This window comes from Nomascus leucogenys, chromosome 20, assembly GCF_006542625.1.
Source record: "Nomascus leucogenys isolate Asia chromosome 20, Asia_NLE_v1, whole genome shotgun sequence".
NCBI lineage: Eukaryota > Metazoa > Chordata > Mammalia > Primates > Hylobatidae > Nomascus > Nomascus leucogenys.
In genome coordinates this window covers 43,717,685-43,744,257 of record NC_044400.1, presented here as the reverse complement: position 1 = coordinate 43,744,257, position 26,573 = coordinate 43,717,685, and the positions used below count along the sequence as shown (strand labels likewise).

General features: G+C 37.8%; 1 protein-coding gene across 4 annotated transcripts in view; it reads right to left on the bottom strand.

The window, feature by feature from the left end:
* The window catches only part of ATP8A1 (ATPase phospholipid transporting 8A1), a 251,337-nt gene that overhangs the window by 190,587 nt on the left and 34,177 nt on the right, over nucleotides 1–26,573 (bottom strand). For all 4 annotated transcript variants that reach the window (XM_030801459.1, XM_003258635.2, XM_003258634.2 and 1 more), the window contains 3 exons: nucleotides 26,469–26,567; nucleotides 17,633–17,678; nucleotides 1,681–1,721 (listed from right to left, as the gene is read on the bottom strand). In XM_030801459.1, coding sequence (XP_030657319.1) covers nucleotides 1,681–1,721; nucleotides 17,633–17,678; nucleotides 26,469–26,567 — 186 coding nt within the window. The remainder of the gene's footprint in view (nucleotides 1–1,680; nucleotides 1,722–17,632; nucleotides 17,679–26,468; nucleotides 26,568–26,573) is intronic.

The window sequence follows — 26,573 nt, the reverse complement described above, 5'->3', positions numbered from 1 at the left end:
TTAAGAATGATGTTAATTTTTGAATATTTATCATGATTTCATCACTGAATCAACTTTTAGTGATTCTAATTACTTCTATAATTCTAATTATTAAATAACTTCAGCTCTTTCGGGCTGGATGACTTTTGGCAACACTTTAAGTTCTGTCCTTCTCTATCTCAAAATGGGATGCCTAGGTTAGGTGTGCCATTGACCTGCGAGATGACTGAAAATGCTATTATTATGGGTAATCCTGGCTGGTGATTTGTCTGTCAAAAATAGGAAAAGTAAGAATTACAATAATCCAGGTAGGTTAGCACAATCTTGAAATAATGATTGTTTATTAGGAAAATAAGACATTTTAAAGGTTTAGAGTGAAGTAGTACATTATTATCTCCCGACTTTATTTTCTGAGGAAGCAGCCTAGGTTATTTATTAGCATGCATATTTATGTTAATTACACTGACAACCCTAGGTAAAATAATATTTGTAATAAAATTCAACTTATCATACTTGATTATATCCTACCTGTCTTCTTTCTAAAATGTTTAATTCCATACGTGCCAGAAAAGAGTAGAAAAGAAACTTATTTTGAAATTCCTTTTAGCATTTCTGTTTATTTTGTGCTTCTGAAAAAGAGATTCCTATCACAGAAATAAATAAAACACAACCAAGGTATTTTCCCGTTTGTTGCTCTCATGTCAAAAACCAAAGACAAAATAGGGGTAAATTTTCAACTATATGAAAGAGGAGATGTCAGTCTCTATTCTAGCCACTGACTGAAAATCAACAGAAATTTAATTAATTTTTAATTGGGGGGTACAAGGTATCTCCTGCAGAAATACAAGATGACCATGACAAGGTAGAATCAAGGGTATGGACTTCAATCAGCTGGGAAGTACTGGAGTGCAAATAAACTGTTGGTTACACTTCGATTGTCCTAGCAAGATACTGTCCTGTGAGATACATCTCTAGTGTCCTGGCAATCCCAGGAAATAAAGTGCCCTAAGAAGGGCGGCTCAGCCTCCAAAAAGTCTTTTACCAAGATACCAAAGCTATTCATTTGTAGATGACTAGATTTTAAACCTTATTCCAGAACTAAGGGAGAACTAATAATTGCTTACCTTTTGAAAGCGAAGTCTGAAAAGAACACCTGAATAACGTTTGTTAAATTATGACTTAACCTACTAACTGCCATGTTAGAGGTCCTATAAACAAATTAAACTTTGATGTTAAAGAACTGATTTCATTAGAAGACAATATTTAATTTGTAAGATTTTTGTTTTAAAGGAATTAGTGGTAAGCAAATATAATTAGTCTCACTATATGAATTTGAAGTAAAATATGCAGACGTAAAATATCAGAACTCAAATTCTTATTTTTACTTGGAAAGTAGATGATTAAAGCAAAAAATTACAACATAAAACAGTTTATGGTTAAATAAAATCTATGATAACAGTACTCAAAACATACTACGAAAAAACCAAAAAGTTCTAGATATTTTTCAAAATAAGTCTTTCTATAACACAGCAGAAATATTAAATGAATGTGACTGAAGAATCCATGCATGTTTATATTATTAAATAGCTTTTATATTAGTAAAATTCTTGACATTTGCTTATATTATACAAAAAATTATATATACTAGAGTACACCGCTATGCATTTCTTCTCCTGGAACAAAATAAAAATCAATGCATACCTTTTCCCAGTGGACAATTTCCCAAGCACCATTTCTCAAAACTGGAAAGAGAAAAGGTGACATTTTAAACAACATTTTTTACTATGAAAAGGCCGTTTCTGATGAAGTAATCATTTTAAACGAATAGCGTCAGTCAAAATAACCAGTAGCAATTTGTATAGGTTAAAAATCTAATTATGATAGCAGGAATATGTAAAATTACAAAAAAATTAGAAACAACCAATGTATATTTTAGCTCCCACAATAACATCCCTAACAGAGCAATCTCATTGGTGTTATGAAGGGCTTTCTTTAGCACACAGAGGAACTACGGGGCTCAAAAAAAATGATGTGAAAAAGGAAGTGACAAGCTTAAAAACATTTCAGATGCTACTAGAGTAGCAATTGTTTAAAAAGAAAAATCACAAGCACAGAATAATAGATTTCTAATAGTTTAGTAAAATTTAACACATAAAGCCAACAGAGAAAGAATTTGTACCTTTAGGTTTACAGTAATGCAAAAAAAACAAACAACAACAAAAAGCAAAAACAACCCAAATTTTCTTTTCTTTTTTTTTTTTTTTTTTTTTTTTGAGATGGAGTCTCACTCTGTCACCCAGGCTGGAGTGCAATGGCACAATCTTGGCTCACTGCAACCTCCGCCTCCCAGGTTTAAGCCATTCTCCTGCCTCAGCCTTCCAGGTAGCTGGGACTACAGGCATGCGCCACCACGCGTGGCTAATTTTTGTATTTTTAGTAGAGACAGCATTTCATCATGTTGGCCAGGCTGGTCTCGAACTCCTGACCTCAAGTGATCTGCCCACCTCGGCCTCCCAAAGTGCTTGGATTATAGGCGTGAGCCACTGTGCCTGGCCCTAAAAATCCAAATTTTCTATATTTGGTTTTCTGAAAAGAAAAAAAAAAAAGGCAAAAGAGGCTACTATTAAATTATGATGGGGGGTAGGTATTTCTTAGGGTTTCGCTACTGCTTCACATCAGTGGGGTTATCCAGTATAATTTTTTTTCCTGTGATGTTATCTGTGCTATAACCAGAGTATGCTAATAAACACCAAAAAATAAAAATAAAAATAAAACAGGATAAGAGAGTATGTGAGGTAGCCGGCACAGCACTTGGTACTTTGGGAGAGAAATATGTCAAGGCCCATCAACAAATTATCCAGATGTAAATTCCATGAGGGAAAAGCATTTAGTATTTGTTTTAATATTATATTCCCTGGAAACAGCACAGTACCTGGCACACAGTAGCTACTCAGTAAGTATTTGCAAAATGCATAATTTATAGGTACAAAAACATTTGATTCAGTTTCTTTTGATGTTGGGATAGATGAAGCCTGAACCCTCTAAAGCGATCACAATAATAATCCCCAAAATGTTAAATAGCAAATTTAATATTAATTAAAAACAAAAATGTTTTGAAATCAGTGTCACAATATAAATTATTTAAATTAAAATATTGTCTTTTTGTGTTTCTAAATTCCCTGAACACATACATTATGTCTTAGCCATTTTTTTTTTATTACTTGTACTTGCAGCACTTTGGTATATAGGACATTCAGATGCTTATAAAACAAATTAATGAATACCTCACAGTGCATTTTGGTGAATTAACTTCATTAATTTAAAAAAAAAAATCATTCCAAGCTAGAGAGCTCACATAAAGTATTTCCAGTACAATATCTTAACCGCAGAAGTTAAAGTACCAATTTTTACAGTACTTAAACAGGTACGGACCAAGGATCTAAAGCACAGGCACCTTAAATTGATCACTGTATCCCAAAACACAAGACTCTAATGCCTGCAGAGCTCACCCAAACTGATCCCAGGAGTAAATCCCCTGCTCGATGTTGCTCATGGAGCAGTAGGGGTTTGGAGCTTCTGACCCGGAGTCAAAAAAGCCTCTGGTAGAAAAGCAAGAGGTGCTATCTCTGCCAGAGTCCAACAGTATGTTCCTCAAAATAAGTTGTAACAAAGCATAAAGAATAAATGAGGGCCGGGAGCAGTAGCTCACGCCTGTAATCCCAGCACTTTGGGAGGCCAAGGTGAGCGGATCACCTGAGGTCAGGTGTTCGAGATTAGCCTGGCCAACATGGTGAAACCCTGTCTCTACTAAAAAAAACACCAAAAAAATTAGCCAGGCATGGTGGCGCACACCTGTGGTCCCAGCTACTCGGAAGGCTGAGACGGGAGAATGGCTTGACCCCGTGAGGGGGAGGTTGCAGTGAGCCAGGATCATGCCACTGCACTCCAGCCTGGGTGACAGAGCGAGACTCCGTCTCAAAAATAAAATAAAATAAAATAAAAATAAATAAATAAATAAATAAATAAATGAGAGCATACTTCCCTTTAATCATGTAATGCAGTGGCTACAATATAATAAGAGAGATGGTAACAAAGAGAGATGGTAAAGTCCTGTTCAAATCAGCTACACCCAAGATCAACTAACAGAGTGACTGGGCTATAAGTTTGCATTAACTTAGGAAAAACTGGTCAATAGTATCTAGAGCTCTTTATTACCACTTATTTCCTTCTGATCCTATCTCATATTAGTAATTATCCCAATGGTAATACTTAGTTTTTTTAAAAAAAACTATCAGTGTCCAATATTTCTAAAATCAAGATATTTGACATGAAGATTAAGACTTTAGATTAGACAGGATGAATAAGCTCTGCAGAACACACTATCTTCCCGGAATTTGATTTGGGTCTCAAATCTTCCAATTCACGGACAAGCTATCTTTCTCTGTTTATTTACATCTTAATTTTTCTTGGATATGTTTTGTAGTTTTCTGTGAATGGGTCTTTCACTAGATTTAATTCTTGATATTTTATTTTTTTTTCTTAATCTCACGAGGGTTATTTTTTATTCTATTTTCCAGTCATTGGCAGTATTTAGAAATGCATTAAATTTTTGTACAATGAATGACCTTGTCACCCTGTAATTTTGTTATATTCACTTATTAGTTTGGGTATAGTTTTTTTAACTTTTATTTTGTTTCTGTAGCAATGCTTTTGAAGCAACTTAATTTCTCTTTGTAAACAATGCTGCATTATGATTTTTTGGCAGTTTTATTATGCTCATATGCCTCCCTGTTTATCCCCTTTTAAAACTCTTACAGAAAAAATGCCTTTGAAAATCTGGAATAATTTTTACTACTAAAAACTTCCTGTTGATTTTATGCCTTAAGCATCTCAAAATCTGCCAATATTTTAAAAATCTTCTCCACCATCACCAATATCAGCACCCCTAGTTCAAGGAACCACTCCCTCCCAACTGGATGTCTGCATTAGCCTCAGGCTAGTTTCCTGCATTCATTCTTAAACTCTTTCAAATTCAGTTTCTACAGTGTAGCTATAAGGATTATCTATGATTTTACATAAATGCTATAATTACATATTATTATGTATCAGTCCATACACACAAACCTGGGTCACCCCTTACTCAGAACTCTTCAACTGGCTTCCCTAGGCTCAAAAAATAAATTGAAACATCTACAAGGCCTTTTATGAAGCACTCTTGCCTCTTTCCCGTCATCACTTCTTGCCACTCCCAACACTCTGTAGTGAGCGCACCGTGCTCTCTGCTGTCTCAAATCCTTTGCACATGTTTCCATGCCTAGAATTCTCTTTCCCTCCATCCTCACCTAGTTAACTTGTACACACACCTTGTAGATCTCAGCTTTAACAGCACTTTCTCAGGGGACACTGTGTTGACACCCAGTCCTTCCTCCTCACCTGCAAATCGAAATGAGCTCTGTGCACTTTTCCTTTAGAACACTTATCACAGCATCGCAGTTTTACTGAATACTTAATTAAACAGGATTATTTAAGGGCTGTCTCTTCCCCCAGATTATAAGATCCATGACAAGAGAAACCTTCTCTATTATACTCACTGTTACCGTTCCAGTGTTATCACACAGCACTCACTGACATAAAGGTGCTCAGTAAGTACTAGCTGGGTGGAATGCTGGATCCACTCATATTCTTATCTGTCATAGGATCATATAAAACCATTGTAACAGTTATAGATTTGCTAAAAATACAACTCCACTACCTAGTAGGGCTCATGTTAAAAATAACATAAACATGACATTTAATAAATAGTTATATAGGAAAATACTTCGGCAGTTCCTCAAAAAGTTAAGCACAGTTACCATAGACCCAGAAATTCTACTACTAGGTGTATACCCAAGCGAACGGAAAACATACGTTCACACAAAACTTGTATATGAATGTTCACTGAAACATTATTCATAATAGCCAAAGGGTAGAAACAACCCACATGTCTATCAACTGATGAATGGATAACAAAATGTGGCATAGCCATTAAATGGAATGTTATTCTGCCATAAAAAGAATTTAAGTGTGGATACAACGACATGAATGAATCTTGGAGATAGGCTAAGTGAAAGAACCCAGACACAAAGGGCCATGTATTGTATGATCCCAGGTACCTAAGATGCCAAGAACAGACAAATCCATAGAGACAAAAGGTAGGTTAGTGATTGCAAGGGACTCAAGGAATAAAGAAAGACTGACTGTTTACATGTATAGGGTTTCTTTTTGGATTGATGAAAATGTTCTAGAATTAAGGTTGTGGTGATCGGTGCATAACCTTGTGAATGCACTAAATACCACTGAACTGCATCCTTCAACATGGTGAATTATATGGTATGCGAACTATAACTGAATTAAAAAATAGCTACAGAAAAAGATGCCAATGAACTATTTTAACATTTGCTTAAAATAGACATCTCAGTTTTATAAGTGACTAAACCAATTTTCAGTGCAAGCAGTTAGAAATGGTTATGTAACCCTCAGAGGCACTAACACAAACTGTTCCCTGGTATCAGCTCAGGGCCACTCCTTCCAGCTCTGTAATTTAATCTAGCCCTCCTCAACATGCTGCGACTTTGCAGATGTTTGTTAGTTCACATGTAAAAATAGCCCTGATCCACTTTGTTGGGTTCCATTTAACACATGGGAAGTGTCACAACAGGCTTCTCAGACCCAGCAGATTATGCCAGAGACTCTTCACTCAATAACGGATAGTGGAAGCCACTGGCACTTACATGGAAAACCGCCTCCAAATCTGCTGCACTTCTGCCGTCCTCCTTCAAATCTGCTTGACGCCTCCATCTTCTGTACGTGCTCATTTTCCCTCAACCTTGCTCTGATCAATTTTCTCTCCATGTTCAAACTTATTTACCTCCTTTCTCCACTGACTTTTTGCGAATCTTTGTCTCCAGCCAAACAGCGCATTCTCCTCTCCACCCAAATGTTCCCTCTCAATTCATTATTGGAGAAATACTTAGAAAAATGTGGCATACTGCCCAAATGTACACATCTAAGAAACTTTTAAATACATATTCAATGTTTTCTACCAAATGACAAAATCAATACATGTTTCCAGCAAGACAGGTATGTATACAAGGTAAAAGCTGACATTCCTCTTCTCAAGACCACTTTCTCACAGTAAGGAGTACTAACTGATGAATCCTCCCACACCTTTCTCTAGACAAACATGGACATTCTTGTTTTTTCTTTCCCTTTTAAAATTTCTCTGCCACTTTGTTTTCCACTCAACACGCCATAAATACTTTAATGAAAAGCAGAGATATTTAACTCATTTTTGGAAAATACTCCATGGCATAGATGTGTCAATTACAACGGGCTGGATAATTAGGCAGACACACAAGACTTCACAGGATGTATTCACAGAAGACTTTACTCAAGGCAAAGGTTATGTTATGGTACGGCCGGAAAATGAAAGCCCAGAAAAGCATCAGAGGCCTGAGAGACTGACAGGCACGGCTCCCCAGGATCCCTTCTCTTTCACCCTCAACATGGGTTTCGAAGCTCCATGGTATGTATGTGAAATCTGAATTTCAGGAAAGCCCAGGCAAAAGTTTCCAGTGGGGTCTTTTCTACCCTCTAGTTGACTAGCCAAGGCAAACTGTGTAGCCAGTAAAACTAGTTAAGCCATCAATCTCTATATATGCTTAAACTGAGTAGAGAAGCTAGTCTTGGGTGGCTACAAGGGAGTTTCAAACCTTAAACAGCACATTATAAATCACCAGCTAGTCCGTCTCGTCCTTGTCTTAGGCAGTGGTCAGCATCACACTTCCAGGTGTCCTAGAGATAGGCACAGAGCTGTCCTCGCCCTGTGTGAGACAACTCAATTTTCCACAACAGCTGCATCATAAAGCATTCAACTATTCTCCCCCCAGTGCAAATTCTGACTTCTATTTTTTTCTTCTACCACAGCAATGAAATATATTCACATGATTGTACCCTATAAGAGAGAATGCCCCAGAGAACATTGCTGACTCCGGGGCATTTGAGTTTGCAATTTTATCAGATACAATCAGATACCTAAGAATCTACAGCACTCCACACTTTTACGAGCAATGGATAAATTTCCACTGACTATAAACTGAGACAAGCACGAACTTATCAATTCCTTGAATTTTGTCAGTCTGATGAGTATTTGATATTTATTCTGAAGGCTGTAGTGGTCTGGATTAATGAAAGTATAAATTACCGTTACATCCCTACACTGAGTTAGAATCCTAACTAAATAGAGTAATGCTTCTTTGAAAATATTACAGAACCTTGCTGCTCAACACTTGCTGCATGGGCCTGCTGCCATCTGCAGTGCTGGTAGGCTCCTTAGAAATGAGGACATACTTCTACCCCATCCCCCATTTATTGTGTTCTTGAAATACAAAACCAGAACACAGAAATGAAGAAAGGAAATACACAAACTTGAGGCTAGCGTCATCTTGGAATATAGATGAGTATACTCTGATAAAGTTAAAAATCAGCTCACAACATTAAAAAAAAGTTTCCATACAAATCAAGACATGAACACTGGCCAAGGAAATAAGGCAATCCTATAATTCATCGTTATCTTTTAGAACTGGTTCTTAAACACCCAGTCCTTAGAACAATGAAAATAAACACCACCACATGTATTATGCCGGTGACTGAATTAGCAATCTAGCTATTTTTAAATCACCAACCTCCTCTGACCCGGCACTAACCTAAGTTTAGAGAAAGCAAGAAACAATGCCCGGCCTGTGATGAGCATTTAGGGTAGTTGGGCCAAAAGCAACAGAGCTGCTATTCTGATTCTAGAGGGGGTTTTTTTTTTTAATGTATTCATTTCAATAGAGAATTAGGTAAACCTCACATTACACAGCCAAGGCCAACGTAATTTTGTACCTTTAGGATGTGTTCAAGAAACCAGTCACAATATAACCGGATTAGATTTCAACAAGGAGGTAACTGTGTTCCTCCCTACCTTCATTTAGGAAGATGACATTCCTCCAATGTATGGAAAGCGTTAAGAGCCTAGCGGAGATGATTAAAGAAGCCTGGTGAAGGGGAGTAGGAGATGATTAAAGAAGCCTGGTGAAGGGGAGTAGGAGATGATTAAAGAAGCCTGGTGAAGGGGAGTAGGAATAAGTTACGACAGGATCGTCAGAATGGCCGGTGGTATGGTGCTTTGACAGCTCATTGTTTTCAATGCAAAACTCCTCCACCACTTCCAACCAAACACACCTGCTATAGTTTTCTAACAGCCTAATTAGTCTGACAGTCCCGCCAGGGAGAGCTCAGACTAAACAATTACCTCAAATGTAACTTGTTTTTATTTAGCAGGATACAAGGTAACAGCTTTGTTGTAATAGGTTTCTTTTTTGAAACGAAAACATTCTGTTAGAGAACATTCGGGATTCCTCAAAGGCCCTGGAGGAAGTGGTCAGTTTCTCAGGACCCAATCAAATAATGCATAGGTGCAGGTGCGAACTTACACTCTAACATCAGCTTCTCCGAGAGAAGCATGCCTCCCACCCACCACCCCAATCAGAATGGTCTACCACTGGGGCCACTGCCGAAAGTGCCACTGGGGTGCCCTCCCTGGGCAATAATATCTTTTTTTTTTTTGTTTTTTGGAGACGGAATGGAGTCTCGCTTTCTCGCCCAGGTTGGAGTGCAGTGGTACGATCTCAGCTCACTGTAACCTCCACTTCTCAGGTTCAAGCAATTCTCCTGCCTCAGCCTCCTGAGTAGCTGGGATTACAGGTGCACGCCACCACACCTGGCTAATTTTTGTATATTTAGTAGAGATGGGGTTTCGCCATGTTGGTTAGGCTGGTCTTGAACTCCTGACCTTGTGATCTGCCTGGCTTGGCCTCCCAAAGTGCTGGGATTACAGGCGTCAGCCACCGCACCCAGCCTATCATTTCTTAAGTGGGTAACAAGAGGCAAGTCATCCAAAAAGACAATGACACTACTGTCGTCATAGAGGAATAGTAAAACCACAGAAAATGTAGTGTGCTCCAATTCCTCTGAGTCAGCATTTAAGAGGAATTTTAGGTTATCAAGGACTGTAGTATAGCTGAGAATATGGCTTTGACTGGGGCAAAGAAGGAAAGCCAATATGCCAACATTAAAACATTATTTTATTCGCTGTATAGACTCTTACTTCCAAAGACAACTTTAAGGCAAAAGCCTCAGTGTGGCACAAACTGACACGGCACAGGAAGAGTCTCTTGTATAAACTTGCCTATTAAGGTTACATTAAACCACCAGGTGCTTGGTTGAACCATTAGTGTCCACTGACACAAAAGACAAAGGAAACTTCTGGATTCCTCTTTCAACCATGTAATACATATAATAATACATATATTGATGTCAAATTGGTTGATACTACTTCTATCAACTCATTTATACAACCTCTAAATGAGTTGTCCTAAAAGTATGACCCCCTCACCAGCAGTGTCACTGAGAGTTTAAAAATGAAACTCTGGGGCCCCACTCCAGCCTACAGAAACTCTAGGTGTGAGTCCCAGCAATCTGTGTTTTAACAAATGCTCCAGGGGATTCTGATGCCAAATTTGAGAACCAATGGCTTATTAAAAATCAATATAAGTGGCACGACGTGATCGGAGCACAAAGACCAGCAACACCCTATTCTCAAAATGCTTTCCCTTATTCCTGCCCACAGTCATGAGTCCCTCACTTTTTCCTCTGCTTAACTGAGAAATTCCTTGAAAGAAAAATCTCCCTCCACTGCCTCACCCATCAGTCATTCCACAACTCATTGCGATCTGGTTTCGGTTTTCAGAGCTCCACAACTACTCTCTAGTTAAGAAAGATGAACAACGGCTACTTCTTTTAAATGCTGGATTTAGTGGGTGTCTCAGTCCTGGTCTTTTGATTTGGCAGTACTTGGTATCTGACTGGGTTTCTCTCCACTGCCAGGTCCAGCTGAATCTATCCACTGTGTGCTTTCCTTTGTCTTCTAATTGACACAGCCTGTCCCTCCTCCTTAATAAGAAAATCAATCTCGGCCGGGCGCGGTGGCTCAGGCTTGTAATCCCAGCACTTTGGGAGGCCGAGGCGGGCGGATCACGAGGTCAGGAGATCGAGACCACGGTGAAACCCCGTCTCCACTAAAAATACAAAAAAAAAAAAAAAAAAAAAAAAAAAAAAAAAAATTAGCTGGGCGTGGTGGCGGGTGCCTGTAGTCCCAGCTACTCAGAGAGGCTGAGGCAGGAGAATGGCGTGAACCTGGGAGGCGGAGCTTGCAGTGAGCTGAGACTGCGCCACCACACTCCAGCCTGGGCGACAGAGCAAGACTCCGTCTCAAAAAAAAAAAAAAAGAAAATCAATCTCTCTGTGCCTCTCCCTGCCACCTCTCCATACAGCTGTTGAATTCTTTCAAAAGCACAAGTGGAAGCCTATCCATACTTTTCAGAATTCCATCCAAGTTCCTCACCCTCACCCTGGTTTTCAAGACTCCAAAAAATGACCCTAACTTGCCTCCCTGTCCCTGTCCCTGCCCCTCACTGTTTCGTGACATGGATTCTATGCCCTGGCCAAAACAGACTATCTGCTATTTCCAGAGTACATCTCATGTCTTCCCACTTCCACAGTAACGCTCATATTAGTCCTTTCACCATGCAGCACTCACAGCTACTACCCTGATATCTGATTACCAAAGTTCCACTCTTACTTCATGAACCGCTCAAATGGCATTTTGGAATCCCTACATCTCTGATTTGGCCCTTATTTATTTATTTTTTTTACCTTGAATTATATCAGTCTGCATCTTATCCTTCCCTACAAGATTATAATTTCCTGTAGGGCAAGTATGATTTCCCTTTGCATTTTCTACACAGGGTCCTACACAAGAAAGATGTTCAATAAAGACTTTCTGAAGTAAAATAACAAATGTTCTAACTTTGAATCACACCCATTTTTCCCAGAAAATATGTTAATATAACTTATTTGGGTTTGGCAAAAACAGGAGAGAGAAAAATTCCCATGAAAGCAGACTACTTGGTTTAAATTTAAAAATAAAAGACAATGTGAGTGGAGTATGCACATACACGAATAAAGCACAGAGCAAAGTCATAAAGCCAACCATAAAATCAGTCCTCTCACTTTAACCGTCTCCCCAAATTTCCTCAATGGGTTTTGCTCCTTTGTGTGCAAAACAAAAAGTGAAAGACAACCTGGAGCTGTCTTGCCCCACAAATATCTCCTCTCCATCCAGAGCTACTGCGGAAGACATCCAACCAGTTCAATGGTTAGATCTTAGTATTTGCATAATACTCAGATCTTTGTGATAATCTGAAAATATTAAAAATCTTATAGATGTCTGAAATTCCTTAGGCCATAAATATACTTAATTTTAAGTCCCTAGGATCACTGAAACACTACTTTCTAGAAACCATTTATAGGAAAGCCAACATACATGTGGCAGAGTATATGTTCAAGTCTACTGAAGAGAGCAGATGTGGGGGTACCTCCAGAGAGACAAAAAGGGAGCAACACTCTCTTTTTCAGCAGGCAAGAAAGGTGTTGCTATTTTAAGTCCCTTAGCATAATACATCTCTTTGAACAGCACCAAAATGAATTGAACCAGATGAACTCCGCCTTCTTAGTAGGTTATTTCATGCTTAACAACCTGAAACACATTCAGTCCACATCAACTCAACACCTTTTTCACAAAGGACTTTAAAGGTGAAATGGTTTCCAGTGGGAGATAAGCAACTATGTGCCCTGCAGGGAAGTAGTCTTGTTAGTGGCTATCAGCTGTCACTCACTCAACTCCATTCAGAAAAGGCTGATCGATGTAGCTCTGGGGAAGGAAGATATAGGTGAATATGAGTCGATTTATTATTTTTAGCTATGTGTCTAGTTTAAAAGAATTTCATGTGACCGTTTCTAAATAATCAGAAAACTGCTTTATGACTTATTCTAATGCTTAGTATCATAATAAAATAAGGTACAATATTAAACAATTCAGCCTTCATTTAACTATAGCATCAAACAAATTGATCAATGGGCTGCCAAGGATTGCAGCTCTATCTCCCACACATTCTCACATGCAGAATGTATACAGACCATCCTCCAGGGAATACACCTGGGGTTTTAAAAATCGAATTTACTCATTAGGAAGCATTTACAAATTTTCCCAAATACCTTAGTTTGCACCTGAACTCCATCCTTTCCTAGGCCTCCATGTTGTGATTTTAGATGAAGCTGTCATTCCACTTGAAATATTGACAAGCTAGACATCATGGCATTTCATAAAAAATGACAGCATATTTTTACCAGTTAAAATAAAAACTAGCTCAATCACCACAATAAATTCATATGGGGATTGGCTTCGATGAACATATTAGAATAACAATTATAAATTTGTAATTTATAAATTTCTGCAGAGATATATTTGGCAGAACAACTCATCTCAGAGAAAACAATGAGAGATGGCCTCTTGTGCGTGTAGACACATGGAGGAGGCTGTGCCAAAATCTGAGTTCAAATATCGAGGGAAGAGATGAGAGGAAATGAAAGTAAGGTTAGATACAAGGAAAATGAGGGCATTCTGAACAGGGCAGTGCTTTGAGTAATGGAAGGGATCAGTAGACAAAGTATTGTGTTCACAGAAGGTGAAGCAAGGGTTAAATGATAATATAATGACTTTGACAGAGAAGATAAAAAAGTGGCAAGAACTTCTGCCATATTTGGATTTTATCAGTGACTGTGAAAGTCTGGGACACAGTGTTATGAAAATACTGCTTTTCATCTTATTCGCACTCCAGATAATGAATTTTCAAGAAGGCTTTTTTTCATTTCCAGTCTTTCTTCTTCCTTTATTATGTATACTCAAGTATTTATCCAGAGAGTGGTTCATTTACTCGTTCATTTAACATGCACATAGAGAGCACCTGCTAAGACAGGACCCTGGTCTGGGAGCTATTGGGAACACAAAGCTGAGTAAGAGTTGGACCTTCCCTCTGTAGTGTTCCTATCTAGTATGCACAAACCATCACACAACAAAAATACTGGAGCAAAGAGAAGCAGCCACGATGCTCTGGGTGGAGTGGACAATAAAACTCATCAAGACTCACATCCCTGGACTTCTGAGCGTCAACCTACTGTCTTCCCTCTGCAGCTAGGTTCTTGGAAAACAATACACAATTTTATATTCATCAGGTCACTGAATCATCAACCAAACCACCTTATATATCTCTGGGGCAAGGCTTGTTTCCAAAAGTGGTGTTGACAACCGTGAGGTTCTGAGTTAGGTCTCAGCTCCATAATTCCATCCCTGATTGAGTTAACTTATCAGTGAAAATAAGGCATCCAATAAGCACCAGTTTTCAGTTAAATGGTTGAAAATGTTGGAAATAAAAAGACAAGTTTATCTTTCTGAAGTTGCTAAGGAATGAGTGTTACCCTCTGATGCCTCATACAGGGAGAGAAAATATTCATTTCTCTGTGAATACAAAAGGGTTAACATTTGACTGAGGAAAAAAATGTCTCTTACACATTATGTGGACTTGATAAACACTGACAAAATGAAAATGAGCTGGATGCTTCAGATGTCCATCAAAAATTAATTACCTGTCAAAAATACTCCTCCCTCCCCACTCCTATACACCCACTTCTGCCTCAATTCAGAAAAGCAAACTGAATTTCATTCTGGTCTAATAACAGATGGCTTTCATGTTAAGCAATCTGAATTATCTGACAGCAAACAGTATCCTACTCGAACATTTTTGTTATCTCCTATCAACTGCCAAACCAAGAAGACCAATACTCAAGGGCAGCAAAGGAGAAAACAAAAATATACTATTCTCTTAGGAAACAAATTCAACTACCAACATAAAAGCCATAATTTCTTGGATATGGGACTTAAAAGATCTGAAAGAAAGTACAGTCCTCCCTCAATATCCATGAGGGATTAGTTCCAGGACCTCCCATGGATACAAAAATCCATGGATGCTCAAGTCCCTTAAATAAACTGGTGCAGTATTTGCATATAACCTATGCATATCCTTTCATATACTTTAAATCACCTCTAGATGACTTATAAGACCTAATACAATGTAAATAGTAAATATGTAAATAGCTATGTAAATAGTTGTTATACTATATTTTTAAATTTGTATTTTTTTTTATTGTTGCATTGTTTTTCTTTTTTTTCTTTTTTTTAAGATAGAGTTTCTCTCTGTCACCCAGGCTGGAGTGCAGTGGCGTGGTCTCGGCTCACTGCAACCTCCGCCTCCTGGGTTCAAGCAATTCTCCTACCTCAGCCTCCTGAATAGCTGGGATTACAGGCGCCTGCCACCACGCCCAACTAATTTTTGTATTTTTAGTAGAGATGGGGTTTTGCCATGTTGGCCAGGCTGGGCTCGAACTCCTTACCTCTGGCGATCCACCCGCCTCAGCCTCCCAAAGTGCTGGGATTACAGGCATGAGCCACCCCACCTGGACTCGTATTTTTTTTTTTTTTTTCTATTTTTGATCTTCAATTGGTTGAATCTTAGGATGAGATACCTACAGATATGGAGTGTATTCTGTTGACTGAAATGGCTTTTATAGCTAAGTCCTAATATTTCATTTTTGAATTGAGTTTTATATATATTTATTATAGAAGCTTTTCCTCTCACTTGCCTGTTCTCATATTTAGCCATAGGGCCAATCCTGTTAATCTATGAAGGGGATTCATGAACCAAGATGGATAGTCAAGAAATAAAATTTTATCTGAATGGTAGACAAAGGAATTTTTTTTGGAGATAAGTACGTACCCAGAAGGGTGGAGCACCCATATGGTAGCCCCAAATCATCATAGCTATGGTGACCACACCTCAACTGTACTATATCAACTTCTTGAGCCAAGGCTTGAAAATCAATAACTGCCAGTCACTGAACATAGGAGCCCTCTGCTACAAGATACATTATGGGTTGGAAAAGCATTTATGTACTTCTGTTTCAAAAGCTGTTAGTGAATATTCTGAGCAATACGGCAACAAATGCAAAAACTGCATATTGCCAAAAATACCAGGCTTGAAACGTCTGGATTTTTTCCCTTTCAATTCCTGTGTTTGTCCCTTCACAACTAAACTCCTGGAGTAGCTCTGTCCCAGGCTTCTAACAGTCCCTTACTCCAGTTCATTCTGCCTTCCATCTTTAACCCACATGTTCGGCCTGTCTCGTTTTGGCTCATAAACCTTCAACAGCGACTCAATATCCACAAGAAACGTTGGAATCTCCTTGGCTTAGCCTACAAGACCCTATACAATTCAACCTCAGCCTACATTTTAAATCATGATTTTGTTTCCCTCTGATGTGAATCTCCTTTCTGTGCCTGGCAGTCTAATAATGGTTCAGCAAAGGAGTCCTACAGTCTTCCTATTTTCCTGAAAAACCCCTCTTCCTCCTTTCCCACTCAACCCACACATAAAAATATCTTCTCCATTCCTCTCTGTTCATCCAATGTCCTCCTAAAATTCAAGGTCTAGCTCAAGATACACCACAATTTTCTCTCCTTACCAATTTTAATAGCACTTGACATAGAAACCATGATTTGCCACAAAAATCCAAAGATAACTGAGATCATGTAGTCCAAATCCTTCATCTTCCACACAGATCATCTCTTTGCACTTTTACATGTTTTTACATGTACCTATTTCAACAAATGTTATAAGCTCTTCATAAGTTGTAAGTTGAAATTCCCGTCTTATACTTTCTTATATGTTCCATAATAAAATAATCTCAGTAAATATTTTGCAAATTTATTAATTAGTAAATATATCATCCTTAAATGTATTAAAAATCGGCATATAATGCCTATTGTGGGAGGTGGTGAAAAAGAAGCAGGGAATTTTGACGGGACTCCATAGAGATATCGGCAGTATAAAAATAATCTTCCTAAATACCAGATAATGTTGGCAGACATCACTGATCCTCACCACATCAGAGAATTTCAGAGATGAGATTCTCAGATGGGGCAAACTCATTCAGAGATGAGCTAAGATGTCTGTTTCTCACATTCCTGGGCATTAAAAAAAAAAAAATCTTACAGCATGATGGCCAATTTGCTTGTATTGAAGATCATTTTGCTTTTGGCTGTATCAAAATGAGCCCCATCCAAAAAGAGCTGTGCCAAAATGCCATGCACTGTACAGAAGCAGGCCTGGTTGTATTTGTTTTATTTCTGGAGTGTCTGTCATCTGCATGTATAACTCAGAGTGTTTCCAAAATGCTTTTCACTCAAGTGACATCACATGTGATTATTTTCTATACATCTTTTCTAGAATAACATCTGTAGGTTACAAACAAAATAAATTTCTAATACTTAACACTGTCAAAACAACTTCAGACTTTATGGACTGTATTTGAGAGACTATTGCTATGAAGCACTTAAATATATTTAAAATGTTGGCTTTCAAAAGTATTATCACTATAAATCACTTTAAAGTGAGTTTAAGTGTCATCCTAACAAATGCCACAAAGCAAAAATCAATCTACCCCGAAACAAAAACTTGAGATGCACACTATTTGCAATTGAATTATATGTAATTCAAGTGTTTGTATATACTACAAGTAGGTTTGACAAACATGAGAAAAAAGCATGTAAAATTCCTACCTTGCGTTTGTTTCTTGTTCACTGCATTATCAGCTTTATGTCGTTTCTAAAGTTTAAAAGCAAAAAGAACAACTGTGAAAATGTGAATGAGATTACTAAAACAAGAGAGCACTCATACCAAAAAAGATTTAGCTTATGTTTCTCAAGGTTTTTATAATTTCTCATTCATGTCAATGTTAAAGTATACATTGATGGGGGAGTGGTGATGGGAAGAATTAGAGCACGCCTAGGAATTTTAAAACTGAAAGAACAATTCCCAGTATCTCCATAGGGTGCTCCTCTTCTGAGAGCGTAAGTCTGTGGTCCTCACGAGGACCTTACCTCAGCACATAGGTAGGATTAAAATTTTAACGTACTAGAAAAGTATGAAAGGTTGATTTAGTATTTTGCTTTAATAACTCACTTTAAAAAGGAGATTACCTGAGAGAATTATCTATAATAACTACTGTTTAATAATAGTATTGAAATCTTTTCAGCTTCTTATGAAATTCATTACCAAATTAAGCTGAGCACATCCTCTATAATTTAATGATGTGCTGATGTCTGCCAATGACTTGAACCAACGACGTCTACCACTGGCATACAGTCTCTCCTGTTCACTGCTCCCCAGCATTCCCCCCCCACCACTTGCAACCGAAAGCCGTTGAATTACATAATCTTATCATATCTTCTTTCCTCCCAAGATCACCTACAAAATTACACAATAAGCAAGTGAGTTAGTCTAAATCTAGGTAGGTTTGAAGAGTTGCATAAGCCAAGGTTTTATAACAGTGGGTAAGAAGAAACAGAAGGTCAGAGGAAAGGTGAGAATCTGAGTGGCCGGGGAAGTTATTTTCTCTCCGGTTCACCTAGAGGTTTTCCATGGCTTCCATCTAAACTTACAGCATCGAGTATAACTCATCAGACTCCATTAACACTGCAGAAGAGCACTGAGTGTAACTAACTTTGTTCGTTCAAAGATCCTATCATACAAAGCCTGAAGTTGAATTTAGTTGTGCAAACCTGACTATAATATGGGTTAGAACAAATGTAAAACAAATGAGTTCCTAAGTTTTCCATTTGAGAAAAAAATATAGTCTTCAGAATCACAGTGCACATATGAAAACGCTGCAAGAGAAAAATCTAGAGATGTGGATTAGCACTCCTCCAGGATATGGCAACACCCAAGAGGAATAGATAAGAGCTGGCAGCATACACTCAGTTCGTGGAAACAATCAGCTACTGAACTGCACAAAATGCAAACAAAACATTCAAAATGCCTCTGCGAAAGAATTGTTGAGAATGATTCTTCCCACACAGACATGCAGGAACACAACTAGAACTCCTTTTCAGTATAAAATACTCACTAATAAAAGTGTATTAATGTAGACTTTCAATAGGCATATTATTGCTTCCAAAAGCAAGCACAGTTTGCCAAAGATTCTTAAATGTTTAAAGTTCTGTTAAATTTGTAGCATCAGTAGAGATTTTGTAGTTATAGAACTTTGAAAATATTCTTTTTGCTTGTTAGTAGAGATAAGAAAATTAGAAAGTGATTCAAAATAAATTTTCATCAAAAATAACAATCCAAGATATTCAAAGGAGGCACAGATGTTTCCAAAATACGACAGTGGTTAGATTTCCAACTAAAGGAGACAAATAAAAGCTAATTAATGAAACATTCCACTTCAAAGAGGAAATTTAATCTTAGTGAAACCCAAGGCGATCTTAAACATCACTTTCCATCTACAGCGAATTCTTGTACAAGAGCATCTCTTTCCTCTATCTTCCCATCACAGAATTAGGTTACTTGTCATGAAACAAGTGTGTTGAATATACTAAGAATCTACCTCAATAGGCAGATTTTAATCCCACGCTTACAAAAAGAAAACATCTAACTTTTGTGTCTTGATGAGATTATTCCTTCTAAAACTAATAGTTCATAAAAAATTAAGCTATTCTCTGAGTTCAAATACCTCAACTGTGTCATAATCTGAATTCATTTACTATCACTGAGGGCTAATGAATTATTTAATATCGTATTAGATTGACAGCACACCAATAAACTGTATTGTATAAACAGTGTTATGAACTTCAGGATACAGAGTATGCAATGCTGACCACTCCCTCCTTCTGGAGACTCTTCCCCCCCTAGGTATTTCTTATCACATCATTGCCAGGTTTGCCATCTGCACCTTGACCCCTTGTCTCCTCTGCCTACTTGCTATTCAGCGATGGTATTGCTCAAGGCTTACTCCCTGGCCCTCCTCACTTCTAACTCCACATTCTCTTCTTACAACTCTTTTATACCTGCAGTTTCAATTATAACCAGTACATAAATATATACAGTGAAAACTCTCATCTGAGCTCCACGATTATATCTGGTTGCCTCTTTAATATCTTTCTGGCAATCTCAAAGGCATCTCAAACTGCCCACAAGGCAACCAGTGACCTTAATCTCCAAGACCTGGTTATTGTCTCAGACATGGAAACACATGCCATCCATTTACCCAAACCAGGAACTTCATTCTTATACCTTTGTCTCCCTCTCATTCCTATCCAAGCCATTCTTTCACTCAATAAATATTTACTAAACACTGACTATGTGCCAGGCCCTGTTACTGCTGCCAAGATTACAGTAACAAGTGACAAAACCCCTTCCTTGCATGGAGCTTACATTTCAGTGGTTGTGGATAGAATAGGGTATGTAGCATGTTAGATAGTGGTAAGTCTTGTCAGTTTTACTCTTAAAAATGTACTAAATTTATTTATTTATTTATTTTTTGAGATGGAGTCTTGCTCTGTCACCCAGGCTGGAGTGCAGTGGCCTGATCTCAGCTCACTGCAAGCTCCGCCTCCTGGGTTCACGCCATTCTCCTGCCTCAGCCTCCCGAGTAGCTGGGACTACAGGCGCCCACCACCACGCCCGGCTAATTTTTTGTATTTTTAGTAGAGACGGGGTTTCACCGTGTTAGCCAGGATGGTCTCCATCGCCTGACCTCGTGATCCGCCCGCCTTGGCCTCCCAAAGTGCTGGGATTACAGGCGTGAGCCACTGCGCCTGGCCACTAAATTCATTTTCTTACTTTTCACCATGTCTACCATACCTGCTGAGTCTAATATATCTTCAATTTTTTTACACTAACAACTGGAATATTCTTGTCTGCACAAATGCTCTGTTTTCCTTGCAATCCATTTTCCACTGTTTAGCCAAAAGGATCTCTAGATGCTAATACAGTTAACATTTATTCATCACTTACTATATACCAGGCACTATTCTAAGGACTTCATGTCCATCATTTAATTCTCATTAATAGCCTAGTGTGAAATTTTTTCTGTTTTTGGTTTTGTTTTGTTTTTTTGAAACGGAGTCTCACTCTGTTGCCCAGGCTGGAGTGCAGTGCTGGGATCTCGACTCATTGCAACCTCTGCCTCCAGGGTTCAAGCAATTCTAACAAGTGTGATTACTTGATTAATGTCTATCTCTTCTATTGGATACAAGCTCCATCATGGCTAGTTTTACTCACTAACATTGTCTCAGCATTTGGTTCCTACACATTGTAGACTTTGAATAACTGTTTTATAATAATGGAGTCTCCTAGTATTTAAATTAACAAGTTTATAGCAAAGAGGGAACATTTTTAGTGGTAAATATCAATTTAACAAATTTGATCTTTATCATAGGAACTAGCATTTAGCATAATACAGCTTTTTAGAAAAGACTTCTCCATCAATTTTAGAGTATTTTCAAGCATGTGTGTTATTTGTTATTAACACATAAAAACAGAAAATCATATTATGTTAAGTTATCTAAAGCAGCAAGAGTTAAAATGCACTAGGGGTGGATAAGTCTTCAGTATCTTACCTGCAGACAATTCTTACTATATTTTAATCTATCTATCTACCTATATATACACATATATATTTTAAATTTTAAATCTATATATATATATATATATAGAGAGAGAGAGAGATTTAAAAACATTATCTAATAGAATATAGGAAAGTTTACTAGATTGTAATCTCTGCTTTATTCACTGATGTATTAGTGGCAGCCATGACCAGTCTTCACCAATATCCAGCTCTCCACTTCCATGGACCCTGAGATAACACCTTCTCTTTGCCATGCCACTAGTTCTAATATTGAGCTATAAAGAGATGCGTGCTCCATTTCTGGGCCAAAACATAGAATAACTGAGATTCCATCCCCTCTCCCCACCCTTGCTACAATAACCACCAATATTCCACAAAGCAGAATCTTGATTCAGGCTGAATCCCTGATGCCCACCATCATGTGTCTTTGAGTAAGTGAAAAATAAACTTATATATTAAGCCACTGACATAAGAGACATGATTACCAGCACAGCAAAAGTTTAACACATCCTCATACATATCCTAATGAATGCCTGGCAGCTCAAGAGTTCTTCAAATGTTCTTGCTGAATGGATGAATGAAAAGATGTATTAATTATTCTCACTATTGACAAAGACAGCTCTTTGTCCAACTATCTAAATTGTTTTGATTTCTCCCCCATTTTAGAGAGTATTCTTTCAAACTTTCTATCACTTTACAGTTTCACATAAACTTCGTGCTAAACTACTCTTACAATTTCTAGTCAGTTTCTTAACAGTGATTTCACTGGAAAACTACTTCATATGATACTATTATCTCACAGTACTATTATTACATTCTTTAGGACTGCATGATTAGCAGCTTTCTAATAGTACCTGATTATTATATTATGCCAAAAAGAGTTCTGCTAAAAAAAACCTTCTTGGATATAATTTTATTTGCCATGTACTTTCAAAGATAGAGTACTAGAAACCATAGCTAGAGAGATTATAGCTTTGCCAGGGAACAAAACAAAACAAAACAAAACAGACAGGGAGGCAGTTTTGAGTAGTGATTATAAGGCAGGAGTCTGGAGCCAAAATGCCTTGTTTGAATTCTGACAGCCCCACTTCTGACCTTGGACAAGTTACCGTACCCCTCCTGCCTCCTCTTATCTGTAAAATAGGGATAAGATCAATAATATCTTCAAGGGTTGTTATATGATTTAGTAAATGTAAAGGACATAGAGTAAGTACAACCTAGAAGCACAATAAATGTTGGTGACTCTTCACAATCATGCAGAGCCAAGAGCACTGGATAGGATGGAATTCTGATTCTATCACTTTCTTAGACAAGTTACATGACCTCTCTAAGCCTCAGCTTCCTTACCTTTAAAATTGGGTTAACATCCAACTTCCAATGTTATTGAAAAAATTAAATGAGAAAAACATTTGCAAAACACTAGCATGATGCCTAGTAAATTAAAGGTACTCAATGATAATTAGGCTAAACAAAGAAAAGGGAAGTCCATAAGGCAAAGAAAGTGACAAAAGTGTAGTAAAGACCAATCCCTGTGGACTGTCAAGTCCTACCATGATTTAAAGGTGGCAAGTCTGTGTGGAGCAATACAGGTAGGAGTCTCTTACACTTCTCAGCTAGTGTCTCCATCAAGTATGTCGTTTCCAATCAAGAGGACTATGCTGTTTTATACACATGCACAACATCTGTTTCTACTCTTAAATACTTGGATGATTTTGAAACTGATGATCTAAGTGTTCAATTGACCCATTCCTAATATGGCAAATGCCATCTTAATGAGATCCCAATTTGATCCTCTATTGAAAAAGTGTTAATGTTTGTATAACTTTAAATTGGAGCATTCTAAATTTCTCACCATTTCCTTGCTTTACCATCTTACTTTCCTAAGGCTTAACAGATTGTCCTCTCAAACTGGCAAACAACTATTATAGAATAAAATACCTAGGAATACAGCTAACTAGGGAGGTGAAAGATCTCTACAAGGAAAACTACAAACCACTGCGCAATGAAATCAGAGATGACAAAACAGATGGAAAACATTCCATGCTCCCGGATAGAAGAATAAATATTGTAAAAATAGCCATATAGCTCAAAGCAATTTACAGATTCAATGCTATTCCCATTAAACTACCATTCTTTACAGAATGTCAATGAATAGTTTAAAATTTAACTATTTAAAAATTCATATGGAACCAAAAAAAAAGCCCAAATAGCCAAGGCAATTCTAAGCAAAAAGAACAAAGCTGGAGGTATCAGTTATGCTACACAACTTCAAACTATACTACAGGGCTACAGTAACCAAAACAGCATGATTCTAGTACAAGAACACACATAGACCAATGGAACAGAATAGACAACCCAGAAATAAGACTGCACACCTACAACCATCTGATCTTTGACAAAGCTGACAAAAACAAGCAATGGAGAAAGGAGTCCCTATTCGATAAATGATGCTGGAATAACTGGTTAGCCATATGTAGAAGACTGAAACTACATCACACACAAAACTCATCTCAAGATGGATTAAAGACTTAAATGAGGGCTGGGCATGGTGGCTCACGTCTGTAATCCCAGCAGTTTGGGAGGCCAAGGTGGGTGGATCACCTGAGGTCAGAAGTTCAAGACCAGCCTGGCCAACGTGGCAAAACCCTGCCTCTACTAAAAAAAAAAAAAAAAAAAAAATTAGCCAGGAACGGTGGTGGGAGCCTGTAATCCCAGCTACTCAGGAGGCTGAGGTGGGAGAATCGCTTGGACCTGGGAGGCAGAGGTTGCAGTGAGCCGAGGTTGCGCCACTGCACTCCAGCCTGGGCAACAGAGTGATAACCCATCTCAAAAACAAAAAAACAAACAGAAAAAAAGACTTAAATATAAAACCCCAAACTACAAAAACTCTGGAAGAAAACCTAGGCACTACCATTCAGGACATAGGCATGGGCAAATATTTCATGACAAAGATGCCAGAAGCGATTGCAACAAAACCAAAAATTGACAAATAGGATCTAATTAAAGAGCTTTTGCACAGCAAAAAAGAAAAAAAACAACAGAGTAAACAGACAACTTACAGAATAGGGGAAAACACTTGCAAACTATGCATCTGACAAAGGTCTAATATCCGGCATCTACAAGGTACTTAAATTTATAAGAAGAAAACAACCCAATTAAAAAGTGGGAAAAGGGCTGGGTGCAGTGGCTCACGCCTGTAATCCCAGCACTTTGGGAGGATGTGGCAGGTGGATTGCCTGAGGTCGGGAGTTCGAGAACAGCCTGACCAACATGAAGAAACCCTGTCAGTACTAATAATACAAAATTAGCCGGGCATGGTGGTGCATGCCTGTAATCGCAGCTACTCAGGAGGCTAAGGCAGGAGAATCGCTTGAACCTGGGAGGCGGAGGTTGCAGTGAGCCGAGATCACACCATTGCACCCCAGCCTGGGCGATAAGAGCGAAACTCTGCCTCAAAAAAAAAAAAAAAAAAAAAAGGTGGGCAAAGGACATGAATGGACACTTCTCAAAGGAAGACACACATGAGGCCAGCAAACTTTGAAAAAAAGCTCAGCATCACCGAGTATTAGAGGAATGCAAACCAAAACCACAATGAGATGCCATCTTATACCAGTCAGAATGGCATTTATTAAAAAGTCAAAAAATAACAGATGCTGGCGAGGTTGTAGAGAAAAAGGAACATTTATACACTGTTGGTGGGAGTGTAAATTAGTTTTGACCATTGTGGAAGACGGTGTGATTCCTCAAAGACCTAAAGACAAATATCATTTGACCCAGCAATCCCATTATTGGGTATATACCCAAAGGAATATAAATCATTCTATTATAAAGACACATGCATGTGTATGTTCATTTCAGCCCTATTAACAATAGCAAAGACATGAAATCAACCTAAATGCCCATCAATGATAGACTGGATAAAGAAAATGTGGTACATGTACACCACGGAATACTATGCAGCCATAAAAAAGAACGAGATCTTGTCCTTTGCAGGGACATGAATGGAGCTGGATGGAGGCCATTATCCTTAGCAAACTAACACAGGAACAGAAAACCAAACACCATGTGTTCTCACTTGTAAATGGGAGTAAATGATGAGAACACATGGACACAGACGGGAACACCACACACTGAGGCCCATTGGAGGGTGGAGGGTGGGAGAAGGGAGAGGATCAGGAAAAATAACTAAAAGTAACTAATAGATACTTGGTTTAATGCCTGGGTGATGAAATATTCTGTACAATAAAACCCCATGACACACGTTTACCTATGTAACAAGCCTGCACATGTACCCCTGAACTTAAAAGTCTTTCTCTCTCTCTCTCTCTCTATATATATATATGAAGTAGTTTAAAAGAATAGGAAAAAACAAAAACAAAACAAAACATTGGTTTCCTCAAGTAAGACAGTTAAAATAGATAAAACAGAAAAAAGGCCTGAATTTATTTGGTAGAGTTAGTTTTATAAAGGAGAAAGAGACTTCCCCTTTCTCTTATTACCACAGAATAAAAATAGCAAATCTGGTTACAATTACTTTCTTTTAAAAAGATGAGATAAAGGAAAAAGAAACTTAGAACTATTAAATAAGGTGAGAAGGAATCAAAGGCATTTAATGAAGTGAAATTAAAATTATTTAAATTAAAAAATAGAAAATACCAAAAAAAATCACTTAATTTGGAGGTATTTTCATTTAATTGAAAATAATGTTCAAATGCACTTTTCTCCTCAAGCCAATTATTACAGTAAATTAATTTCTTTTATTTGCTAAACTATAAATGCAATAGAACACTGTAACAAACATTCAGCAATATTACAGAAAACAAAAATTAACTTCAGGGGTAGAAACATATTCTAGACATTTTGAAGTTGAATGGATATTTTAAACAGCCCACGCCAAAAATTAAATAATTTAAGAAAAAACTAATATTTAAAACATATATAAATAACAAAGTCACATATATTTATGAAAAAAACAGAATACTTACAATATCTTCTATTATCTCTTTGATAGCTGCCACAGCTAAAATAAATAAGAGAGGAACCAGTGTTGTATAACGACCTGTTGGTGACACATCAGGTATTTGCTATTT